Source organism: Coenobita brevimanus, chromosome 61, assembly GCF_032717465.1.
Source record: "Coenobita brevimanus isolate Jiangsu-jjx chromosome 61, ASM3271746v2, whole genome shotgun sequence".
Taxonomy (NCBI): domain Eukaryota; kingdom Metazoa; phylum Arthropoda; class Malacostraca; order Decapoda; family Coenobitidae; genus Coenobita; species Coenobita brevimanus.
The window spans coordinates 8,318,400-8,331,418 of record NC_137014.1 but is presented as its reverse complement, the minus strand read 5'-3'; the positions used below and the strand labels follow the sequence as shown (position 1 = coordinate 8,331,418).

The following is a 13,019-nucleotide window of genomic DNA, read 5'->3' as shown; positions in this document are numbered from 1 at the left end:
CACTCATATTTAACCTGTTCATCACCTATTCCCACCCATTCCGCCAGTGTGACTGATATAATTACTTTGCTTTAATCTTTGATCAACGGTCTTCCTTACTCCACGTCTTTCACGATTCCAAGGTTTCATTCCTATCCAGCCTACGCAACCCACTTGCGTTTTTTAACAGCCATCTTTAAAAGACAATAGGGCATTAATATGCGAGCCACTTTATTTTCTTGGACCAGTCCACTTCCCACTTTTTTTACATATTAACCTCTCTTCTCTGTTACCTAACCTGGGCACTTTACTTTTAGTACTCTCAGTCTCCCCTCGATTCACTAACACATCACAGTCATCGTCCCTCTTAACATCCATAGTTTAATTCTTACCTACATTTACTTTTAGACCTTGGCGCTGGCTGACATTCCCTAAAATTTTGAAATCAGTCTACAGAGATTCAGTTCACTATTAACAAGTCAGACAATATCATCTGCATAAATCATGTTTGAATTACCGTAACCTTTTCTTTACCATTAAGCCAATTTGATCTCGTCATCACAACTCTTACTTTAACCTCTCCCGATCCATAAAAAGCAATCACAGAAAGATCAGACAGCCTTGCTTCCGTTCAATAACAGTTATGAACTGCCCACTCAAACATCCGTCTCCGCTTATATAAAGTGTTATCATAAAATTACTTTGGTACAAAGTTACAATTACAGCCCTTCTTCCACTCCACTGGCACAGTTCCATTCATTCAGACATTTTCTTTTAGATTCCAACATTAGTTCATTTCACTCTCCGTTACATTGTAACAGTTCTGTATATACCTTATAACAACTCTTGTCTTAACATTCTCCAACCTTTTCACAACGTTCTTCACTTTTACCATTGACACACTTTCGGACACCAGCTTTCTTTTTCGTGCACCAGCCGACCCAGTCCTGTTTACCATTACTGTGCTCCCAAATTAATCCACTGAAATATACATACGTTTCTCGCCCACTGGCAAATCAGATTCCACATTAAAAAAAAAAAAAAAAAAAAAAAATCTTATGCTATAAAAGACTTTGAAATAATGACCTAATCCGTGTCTATGCATGAATCTATATACATACGTACATATGTGTGAATGTTAATATGTTACGAGTACCTAATTCAGTGTTTATCAAAACTGGCAAATATATCGTGTGAGGGGATGAGAAGAAGTGATCTGATTTCGCACAGATTATTCAAAGGTCAGTCACAGGTCAAGGTCAAAAGTCAGGGCGCAGTACTTTTCAAGAATGGTTAACCCAATTTGCATCTAACTTGACTGATCAAAGGTTGAGGTCGCCGGTCAAGGTCAAATATTGGGGTGCGGAGTCACTGTGCACATTTTTTTTTTTTTAAGTGGATATTACCTCAATTTTATTCTTTCAACCCTAGCATGTGTGTGAGTCAAGTGAAAACAAATGATAATGTTGAAGTAATAGCTGTTGTAATTATCGAATTTATTCCCTGTATTTTGTGAGTGGTTCAGTTTTTAGACCGACCACGAACTTTCTATGAAGCCTTTACCCCAGTTCGATCGTGATAAAAAAAAAAAAAAAGAACATGGGTGGAAACCAAATGCTGCAAGTAGTATTGGCCAGGAAAGTTAAAGTGCATTCCATGTATGTTACTACTGATTGTTAAGTGTATTTATAGGGTACACTTTAATAAATGAAAAATTATTCTTTCAACGAGTTTTGCAATGTTTATACCACCTCCAAAAAACAAAAATTTCTCTCTCGACCTAAATGGCCAACAACCATCTCAGTATACACTGTCTGATGACCCTTCATCGTGTGACCTTTTGCTGAGCCCACTTGGAACACAGCTTCACCCAACCCAGTGCTGCCAATCCGCCCCACTCCATGCTTCAAAAACCATGGAGGCCCAGTTTCATGTCTCTCCTATCTCGGTTTTCATTTGTCAGTCATTTCACTGTTACAAAATTCTGGCTCTTTATTAAAATCCGCAGGCACCATTACGTCTCACTTTCACATTTAATTATATACCACCACGCGTGTACAGGCTAACTGAAATTTGATGATACTGGGCAGTTTTCAGCAATACTGCTCGTAATGATTCAAGCAAATTTAAGAAGGGCGCTGTAATACTCAGCACTACAATATGAACATCACAGTAAAGTGTAGCATTATAGACATACAATAGTCTGTCGTTAGATTTTTAATGCAGGTATTTTGTAAACTGTGAACAAGTCATACAACTGAGTATTATCCCTGTCAGTGTGGAAAATATTTTTTATGTCATGCAACAGATGGAATAAATGTCTTCTTCCAAATCTTCAGAAGTTCTTTGTTGGTTATGAGGGAAGTCTGGTTATGAGGGAAGAATGAACAACACTGTAACAGGACAGAATGTCAAGGTAGCAAAAAGCAAATGAAAATCTGGAGCAGTGTAAAAGTGGCTGTAAGAGGAAAGTTTACAAATGATCGCACGAATAACCAGTCCCTGGAAGAGTATGGGCAACGGTGGTCAGGAGGTCTTCAGTGGAAATGCGAAGGTTGTGACAGGAAATGATCAGTTGTTTCTGTCAAAGGAGTCTGTAAAGAAGGGAGAACATGTTTAAAGAGAATATACATTTCTCTTGTTCTTTTACTGTATATGATCAATAAACAAGTCTTATAGTATAATCACGACATAAGAAGGAAGATCGAGGATACGCTGTAAATTAAAAATATTTTTAGCAGATGTTTTGGGCAGAAATTATTAACACAAAGATTATTCAAAGTCACTTGACAGGGAGTAAGTTCAGATAAAACCAAATGTACAGTTCCTTGACCCTACGGCTTCCATTGTCGTGATATATGAAGGTGACATAAAAAGATATCTAGGGTAACAGAAGGGTAAGAGGGAACAGATGTTGTAATGGATGGCAACCAGCTGGATATACAAGATGAAATAACAAACGAAGTGCAGAAAAGAGTAATGGGTGTGAATAGTGAAATCCAATTAGGTGGAGATGAGGAATATAATCTAGGTGGGTAAAAAAATAGAAAGGTGTCTCTAGGTGGGTTTAGCAATGGAAGTACACTTAAATGGGCAGAATACCAGGTTACAAAATAATAGAAGTATAAGAGGATGGTCCGACTAGGATACAGGAGAGTGGAGGGGTGGTGGTGTGACGTAACTACTGTGATCAACAACTCCCACATCACTTCAGTACAGGATAGTGTACACTCAAAATACATTATGGATACGTAACAACTCTAGGTCTAAAGTAGGCAGTCTTCCGGCCCTTTGTACTTGCCTCTCCAAAACTGCACACTAACTCCAAAACTAATGCAAAGTCACAGTTTTTTTTTTATATGCAAAGGAAAACGTGTGACTACATAACACTTGCCAATTCTATCATCTAAAAAAAGGCACGTCATTGTCTATGTCTAATTCAAATTAAAGACATGACATCTGGCCGACTTTGCTTTATGGAAACATGCCACAAGACTCCACAGGACCATTGTATTAGACATCTCACCAGGCAATTGGTACACCAACGACCGGAGACCAAAGTAGGTAAGTTTATCGATTACATAACTGCCAGTTAAGCAGTCTGATTTAGAGATCTTTTGAGAAACACTCACCAATTGCCTTAAAACAAATTAGTTCTTAATTATATTACCGGCACAACCATAATTATGGGAATTTTTATGCTCTCTTAAAGTACCAGTTCCCGAGCATCTACCTCATTCACAGCACTTCTAGCGTATCTCAGGCGGAGCATCCCAGAGAACAAGCAAGATCTGAGGGATGACCTGCAGAGCTGGGGCTAGTTAAAACAGCAGGCATAACTTCGGTCCCATACCAAAAAATGATGACATGCGTTTCTGAGCATGACGCCACTATGAAGCAGCCGGAGCATGTGGCATTGAGCATGGCAAGAGCTACGCCTGTTTCAGATCTATATAAAAATTGTACACAGCATTTCATGACGGTGAGCCGACAGGAGGGGAATGGGTTTGGCTTGCCTGACAATGTTGTACCACCCAGATTCGACCTACGGGGGACCTACACTAATATATTTCTTACAGTGTTCTAGCATCATGGAATATAATACTAAACTATAATGGAGAAGGAATGTTGGGGAGGGTGAGTTACTGAAGTGTTTCCGTCTGTACACTGGTACGCAGCATAAAGGGAATCCTCAACTCTTGTGAAAATCTGGCTGTTCAACCTGTAAAGGGGAGTCTAGCTTCACACGCTAGGAGGACTTTACACTGAAACATTTAAAAGACAGGGTTTACAGCCTAGTACCCTTGGCCTACTTTGCCTATTCTGACACTATTTGAGGACGAGTAGTTTACACAGCCCGATGCCTTATTCTGTCTATGCTGAGATATTTATGGGATATAAGTATCAACATCTCTAAAATCTGTGTTGTTGTCCGTACATTGCAACATGGAAGGCAGAGGAAGGGAAGAGCTACAGTACAAGGGGGTCTAAGGGTGTGCTAGGGAGAGCTGGGCGGAGCTACAACACGCATCAGGCAATAACCCAGCAAAGACACATTCACATCACCACAGGCGCATAGGTGCTCAAAACCTCTATTCTTATTAGTTTATTGTGTTAAGACATATCGTTCTTTAACCCTTTTATGGTCGAGACAAATCAAATATTCAAATAAAAATAACACCAAGCACTTCTATTCAGCTGAAAGAGAATTATAGGAGCCTGGGTGTTAGTCCTGCCGTCACTAACTACTCATAATGGGAACAGTTCTAATACTTTACTCTGGCAAACACCAACCGATTTTATTTAGCTGGGGGTGAGCCAAAACGTCCTGAGTGTTAATGTTACGTCTGACTAGTTTCTTAAGTGATAGCATAAAGTCCTCTAAGAGTCAAGATTGGCCAGGCTTAATAAATAGTGCAATAAGATAGTGATGAATACAAGGACTGAAATATCCTTACTCGGTCCATATGGAAGACTACTTTGATTATCTTAGGAATAACACAGTTTACCGGGTACATGAGCTAGTAACTGATTCAATTTGTCTTGTTTTCATTCTTTCACGACTCCATTATCTTTGTGCCTGTGGTGATGGAGACGACACTGAACACACATACAGGAGAGAAGGATGGCCACGCTTAGAGAAGGTATCATAACAGGCGTCAGAATTCTGTGTCTGTAATGAACTGTACAAAAATCTCCGAAAGTCAGGGGCATGAAGAAATCTGAGGGAGAGAGAGAGAGAGAGAGAGAGAGAGAGAGAGAGAGAGAGGGAGTCAATACCTTTAGAAAACCGTTCATCTTAAGAGCGGGGCCATCCTTCACTCCACCAATACGGATTCAGCTGACGAACGCACTACACACCAACAAACAAGATCAAGGGACACAAAGGGGGGGCACAGAGATAGAAACAGAGTGCGAGCGGAACAAGATGCTGTGACGGACTTACTCTTCTAAACTCTGCGATCTGCGGCGATGGTAAAGGAGAGAGGTGAATCCACGGTGAGGTCAGACGAAGGGGGAGGGTTTCAATGGGGAGGGCCCGGCTCACCTCTACACCTCGGCTCTTTACTTTTTTTTTTTTTTTTTTTGCATTCTCACACTTTTCATTTACATCTGGTTGTATCTGTATGTTATGCTGAACTGGTTGCAATATTTACTGTTGATCTGAACTCTTACATATTATATATAAATATAAGACTGGATTCGTGTATTTTTATTTTATTTTATATCTGGTTATTGCAAAAAGTATTCTGGATTTTTTTTAAAGTTAAGATTTGGATATAATGTAGGCTATGTGGATTCTCGTGTTTCTCTTCATTTGATTTTTTTTCTTTTTTTTTTAAGAACTCTCATAATATTCTCTTAAATTTAGATTTATTTAAGAAGTTTATGGGTTTTGGATCATGTTGGGAAACGTGATATTAACCATTAACTAAACATTGTGTTTTTAACAAAGATTTTCTTTGTTTCACATAAATCAGATAAGCTTGTTTTTTTTTTTTTGTCTTGTAAGAAAAATCCATGAAGAAAATTAGTCTGGAGCATAAAATTGTCGTCAAAAGAAGCTCTTTATTATTCCTACCATTCTTTTCTCCAAAGTTTGCTGCTCTTGAAGCACAGTGTAGAGGAGACTCGGCTGAAGCAATGGGTAAACTCATTCAAAAAATGTAAATTTCTAAAACAGCGAATTAAACCAGATAAATCAAGCAGAGTTATGGAAATCATTGAAATATTTCTAAAGCCTGAGCACTGACAAAACAAATCCAAAGTCTTGTTCATGTCATCAAAGAGAATTATTTATGCATAACAGTAAACGTATCATAATGATGAAGTGTATTTTTTTGAAGTAAATAAGGTGGGGAAGCTGAGAGGATGAAAGGAGGAGGGAGAGTGTGCAATGATATCTTCCCTTCCCCTTTATTTCACCCATTATTCCCTACGCTCAGCTCCCCACTCCTATCTGGACTATAGGATTATCCCCCAAAAGGTCAAACTAAGGAGGAAGCTATATGTCACTAGAGTAAATTTCTGTGTCAAAGTAACAAACAATTAACTCTGAGAGGTCATTTGAATACCAGGAGCCATTTTTAAAACTGATTTAACCCTTTCAGCCTGGTGACATCTTTGATCTATTTTTTCCTTATACCATCAGACAATTTTATTCAGCTTTGGAGTGACTGGTCGACCTGAAGGAGTAAGGTTGAGTCTTCATAAAATTCTACACTATATTTATCTCCTTAAATTTGGATATAACAGTTTAGTGGTAGCAAGAATAGGCCAAACGAGATAGCCCCAGGTGGGAGAGGTTGATGTTTGATTCAACGTTGAAGCCTTATAGTACTCTTCTTAAACAGACAGATATACAGGCGTCATTTGGTTGGTGTTTTAAGGCAATGCAGTATTCAAATGACCTGTGTGATTATATTCTATCTGTATCCGCAAAGAGTCCGGATCTTGAATGGTACCTTCTTCAGACAAAATGATGGGACGAGGATCTGTGGGGTTCTCTGTATGCTTTGCTTGTGGAGGGAAGAACCTGGATCCTTAGAATAACATAACTATCTGACTAAGAAAGAAAGTGAAGCATAGAATAAGCTGCTCTCGACTGCTTCATTCACCCGAGGAAGCAAATAAAAGTGATATCGTGAGTGGTGTAGAGAACTGTCTAAAAGTGAAGCTAAAAGCGGAACTATAATGGTGCGTCAAAAAGGTGAGTCGAATCCAAAGTAATGAAGCCCCGAACCGCCCGCCCCGCCCCGGCCCTCTCTCACGGCCTTGGGGGTCCACTTGGGTGCCTCCACAACTGCTAGGGGTGCGAGTGAGGTAAACTGTGGGCTAGCCTTGCAGGGAAGATGGAAAGGTTGATAATCATTTTCCTTTATCATTTATAAACGCAACTGAACACTTTCGAAGGCAAACTCCCATATGAATGCAAATTAAACCTTGAACTTTAGTTACTTAACTCCATTAGCGTATATTGTGTGCTGTCACTGCTAATACCATGCGATTTAATTCAGCTCCGGATAACCTTTAAGAATTACATTAACCTCTTCACTGCCTGAGATTTGTTATAAGCTGAAGAAAATCGCCCGGTGGTAGCAATAGTAGGTTTTTCAAAATACGTCAATGGACTGAAGGAGTTGAGAACTTCTAAGGACTCCTGTATTTGTTTCATGACGAGAGATTGGAGTAAACTGAACATAACAACAGACCAACAATGAGATTTTGTGCCATGAATAATTTGGGGAAGACCACCAAATGCTTCATTTGATTTCAAGGGGTCTTTTACCGTGTTCTGGCTGTATTATCAAAACTGAGCGGGCGAAAGCGTACGTTAACCCACGTTTTCTGAGGTACTTTTACGGAACAGTTATGAGCTTTAGATACGTATATTCTGCATGCAACATTACAGAGCGCATTCAGCAGCTAGGTAGAGAAACAATACAATTTACGCTTATCATGTGTTTGACAGTAGCAAACTACACAGTGCTCTCCTCATGAATTTGACAAACGACCAAGTTAAATTTGTGGCTTGCATACCCTTCGTGCTCTTTTGTTTTAATAATACGGTTCTCTGTTTTCCATCTTCCCAGCGGCCCGCAACAACAAGAGGAGCAAACGAGGTGGCAGCGTCTGAACAGCGCGAACCTCCGACTGTCGACTCGGGTTGGCTGGGGTGTGGTGTGGGAGTGGGATGTGGGTTGCAAAGGGGTGATGGGGAGAGGGTGGCTGGGGATTGGTGGGGTGGAAGTGGCTGTGTTGGTGTGGTAGGGAGGGGTTAGGTGAGGTGGGGGCGACTGAGTTGGAGTGGTGGTGGGAGGGAAGGCTGAAATATGGTGAGGATACTGACTGCCAGTGGTGCGGAGGGGTGCTGACTGTTGGTGATGGGGAGGGGAAGGGAGCATGGGTGTGGTGAAGACGAGGGGATGCCCAGTGGGAGTGGGAGGTAAAGGGTGTCTGGGATGTGGTGGGAAAGGAATACTCAGTGGGAATGATGAGGAGAGAGATGGGGATGTGAGTGGTGGGGAAGGGGAAGGCTGAGTTGTAGTGGTGGGTAGGGGTTGGCTGGGGTTGAGTGGGAAGGAAAATGCTCAGTGGGGGTAATGGGGGAGAGAGATGGATATGGCGGTGTTGGGAGGGGATGCTGGGTGAGAATGATGAGGTAAGGTTGGTTTGAGTGTGCTGTGGTAAAGAAAAAGAATCTGAGTGAGAGTGGTGGACGGGGATGGTTGAGGTTGGGCAGGGAGTGGGAAGTGGAGTGTGGATGGAAGATTGGATAAGTAAGAGGCTGAGTGAGTGAGGCATTAAGAATACTTATAACCACTCTATCCTGTGAACGTCGATTATATTTTATTCTTGCTAATACCAGACGATTTCATTCAGCTTACGACGAACTTTCAGCATCGAAGAAGATTATTGAAAGTTATCTCTAATCCCTGCAGTTCGAAGTCAGTTCATAGTTAAATAAAATCGCCTGGAGGTAGCAAGATATAAAGACGCCTTCGTTTTGAAAGGGTTAAGCTTCGGGTAGAGATGGTGTTTGTAGAGTTGATACTTATGGTAGGTACGTTTGGATTCAGCATCTCTGACGGGGACAGGTGGGTTAATGGAAGATAAGGTCTAGTGAGGCTGCAAACGTGAGGGTTAAATAAGAGGAAGAGGTGGGTAAAATGAGAGCTGAGTGGATTGAGTGACTTGGGTAAGCGGGATGAGTGGGTGTGGCTGGGCGAGTAATGGAACGATGGCATTAAATAGCTTTAGTGGGGCCAATTACAGACGAGTGGGAGGAAAACGCTGAGAACTGAAGGGGAAAATGGTGGAATGTGGGCAGTAGAATGAAGGGAAAATTGGTTTAGAGATTGAAAGATTGATGGAATGTGGAGATATGGAATGGTAGAATGAGTGAGGCTCTGAGGTACAGAAAGCGAGGGTGAGGAAGTAAAGTGAGTGGAAAACTTGTAGAAAATGTGAAAGTGAGTGAAGGTCGTGCTGGAATAAATCCGGGTAGGAGAGCTGAGTGGTCTTAGGACAAAGTTTGAAACATCCACTCATATGCAGCCCAGGCAACACACGATTTCTGAACTGGGGATACTTCATAATCAATGGCCACGTGAATGATAGCAGACGCAAAGGTAGCATGAAACAGCACTCTGATGAACGTGCTAGTATTAATCATGCCACTGCTGCGTCTGTTTTTCTTTTATCCCACGGCATCCAGCACAGTAAATACCAAGTGTGTTTACCCCACGAAAAAGCTTAGAGAACACTGAAATTGAAAACGCCATCGGGGTAGTTTGAGGGAGTTGTGAGGGTCAATATTTACTCTCCTCTGGCTGTATCAACACACTACTGGGTCGACGAGAGTGGTGGCTGGGGGGAGGGGGAGACTGAGGACGGGGAGGGAATGGCAAGAGAGACAAGGAGGATTGAGAGAGAGACGGAGGAGGGAGATGGAAAGAGAGAGGGAGTAGGAGGATGAAGTAGGAGAGGGATAGAGAGAGACGAGGAGGTTGGAGTGGGAGAGGAGGAAGGGGATGGAGAAGGAGAGCAGGAGAAGTGGGAAGAGGAAGGGGGGGAGGGGGAGGAGGGAGATGAAGTGCGATAGGGAGGAGTTGCAGGAGAAGAGGGGGACGAGGAGGAGGGGGCAAGATGAGGAGGAAGTGACGAAAAAGGAGTAGGAGGAGGATGGAGGGGAAGAAGAGATAAAGGGTGGAAAAAAAATCAGGACGATAGGACGGAAGTGAAGATGGGAAAAAGGGAAAGGTGGGTAGAGATGGAAGGGAAAAGAGCATGAGTTGGTGGTAGAAGGAGGTGGAAAGGAGGGGGAAGGGGGGAGAAGGAGGGGAACAGGAGAGGGATGAAAAGGGAGAGGGGATGGAGAGGGAAATGTGAAAGGGAATAGATAGTGAGGGGAGGAAAACAAAGAAGGAAAGCAGTAGGGAGGGAGAAGAGGAATTGAAAAGGGAGAAGAGGCGGTGGAGAGGTAGACTAAGGGATTATGAGACGGAAATGAGGGGTGATGGAGGAGGAGAAGGGAGACAGAAAGGAGGGGTGTAGGGAGATGAAGAGGAGGAGCGAGGAGGGAGAAAAAAAGATAGGGGAAGCAGAGGGAGATGAGGGAGACAGAGAGGAAGATAGGAAAGGTGATGTCAGGGGCAAGGGTGAGGAGGGACCGGAGAAGACAGATGTTGAAAAGAAGGAGGAGGAGGGGGAGGAGGAGGGGGGGGAAAGATGGAAAGGAGAGAGAAATGGCGATAGGACTGGGGGAGGAGGGAGGGGGAGCAGATGGGGGAAGCGAGATGAAAGAGAAGAAGAGGGAGGAAAGGACAGGAGAAGAGAGGTGGTGGAATTGGAAGGGAGGGATGTGAGTGTTCTAGTGAAATGGCCAGTCAAAGCGAGAAGAAAAACAGGAAGGTAAAAGCAAACAGTGGTGATGAAATATGGGGGCTGAGGTAAAAGTAAGGCAAGGAAGAGGCAGAGGAGAGGCAGGAGTAATAACACGGTGAGGCAGGGGATAGTATGAGGACAGGTGAAGGTGTGGCAGTGGTCAGGTAACGGTAAGACAGAAGGCAGGCAGAATTTAGGAAAAGGTGAGACAGAAGTTGGGTAAGGGTGATATGGGGGAAGGGGGGAAAGAAGAGGCTGTACAAAGGTGAGGACAAGGGAAAGATGAGGATAGGGAAGAGGGTGAAGTGGGAAATGCAGGGAAAGATGAAACAGATAGGCTAAAGCAAGGGATGGGAAAGACTAAACATGGAACAGGTAAGGGCGATACAAGAGATGGGGAAGGAAGCGGCAAGAGAGAGGTAGAGTGTAAGAAAGGAGACAGAAACAGAGAGAGAGGGAGAGAGAGAGAGGAGACTGGGAGAAAAGGGGAGAAAAAGTAACAAGGCAAGATTCCATAAAATATAATACAAAACGGGATAAGAGCTGATGCAAGGGTTTGAAACTACTGACGCAAGGGTGAGACAGGGATGAGGCAAGGGTGAGACAGGACGGAGGCAAAGGTTTGGAAGAATTGAGCCAAGGGTGAGACAGGACTGAGGCAAAGGTTTGGAAGGGCTGAGACCAGGGTGAGTCAGGACTGAGGCAAAGGTTTGGAAGGGCTGAGACCAGGGTGGGTCAGGACAGAGGCAAGGGTGAGGCAGAACTGAGGCATGGATGAGGCAGGACTGAAGCAAGGATGGGGTAGGACTGAGGCCAGGATGAGGCAGGATTAAGGCAAGGGTGAGGTAAGACTGAGACTTGGGTGAGATAGGACTGAGGCAAGGGTGAGGCAGGACTGAGTCAAGGATGAGGCAGGAATGAGGCAAGGATGAGGTAGGACTGAAGCAAGGGTGAGGTAGGACTGAGGCAAGGATGAGGCAGGGCTGAGGCAAGGGTGAGGCAGGGCTGAGGCAGGGGCAAGGCAGCCTTACTTACTGTCGGTGCTCTCCTACCGTACCTCCTGACAAATACACTTCTTTGCAGGAGGACAAAATACAGCAAGGGAAAAAAATGACACAATCTTCCTTGCAGTTCAAAGCACGTTACAAAAACAAACGAAATTGCTAAACAAAAAATCTAAAAAAAAATGACATAGTTGTTCCCTAACTCTGTAAGATATATTAAAACACATGAATTTTACAATGGTAAAAAATGGTAAACGGTTAGTGAGACATGGAGGAGGAAAGTGTAAGCCCTGAAAATTAATATGATAGAACATGATATTCATTAAAAAGTATCAACATCTTATTAATAAAGCATATGTCTTAAAAATGAATTCTCGTTTACTTATTTTTTTTCTTCTAACAAGAATAAAGTTACTTGGAACTAAAGTACAGTCTGGAATAATGCAGGTTCTTACTTGACTTTAGAGACAAATTATGAAATACAGATAAATACATATTACTGTATATACAAAGAGATATAACTACTTTGATAGATTGAGAGAGAAGAAGAGGAACAAGAAGAACAAGACGAAGACGATGATGATGATGATGATGATAAGAAGAGAGAGGCTGCAACAGGATATTTACGTTGCTCGGTGAAAGACACGGGCGACAGAGAGGAAAGTAAAAGTGAAAGATCAAAGAGACAGACATGAGAGATAAAAGGGGACCGACAGACAGAAACAAGAAAGGGCGATTGATCAGGGACAGAGATATGCAGAGACGGTGAAAGGGAGAAACGAAGATTGGAGAGAAGTCAAAGAGGAAAGAAAGGTGGATAAAGGAGGAACATGGTAAGAGGGAAGCAGAGAAAGACATCAAAGAGAAACACGAATGGAAGAAAAAGAAGAGGAGAAGGGTAGGGAAATGAGAGAGAGAGAGAGAGAGAGAGAGAGAGAGAGACGGGGGAGTGGAGATCACAGAGTTTACAAGGATAAGAGGAAATACTTGGAAGAAGGAAAACGAGGAGAGAGGAGTAGGAAAGGAGGTGGTGGGGTGCAGAGGAAGAGGGAAGGACGAGGAGGGGTAGAGGGAAAAGGAAATGAGGAGGAGGAGGAGGAAGAGAAGGAGGAGAAGAAGGAAAGAAGAACGGAAGGAGAGAGTTTGAAA

General features: G+C 42.8%; 1 protein-coding gene across 1 annotated transcript in view; it reads right to left on the bottom strand.

Moving 5' to 3' along the window:
• Nucleotides 1–13,019, bottom strand: part of LOC145403615 (popeye domain-containing protein 3-like) — a 592,299-nt gene that overhangs the window by 21,098 nt on the left and 558,182 nt on the right. The window contains exon 5 of the mRNA XM_080275292.1: nucleotides 5,426–5,443. Within this exon, the coding sequence (XP_080131418.1) occupies nucleotides 5,426–5,443 (18 nt within the window). The remainder of the gene's footprint in view (nucleotides 1–5,425; nucleotides 5,444–13,019) is intronic.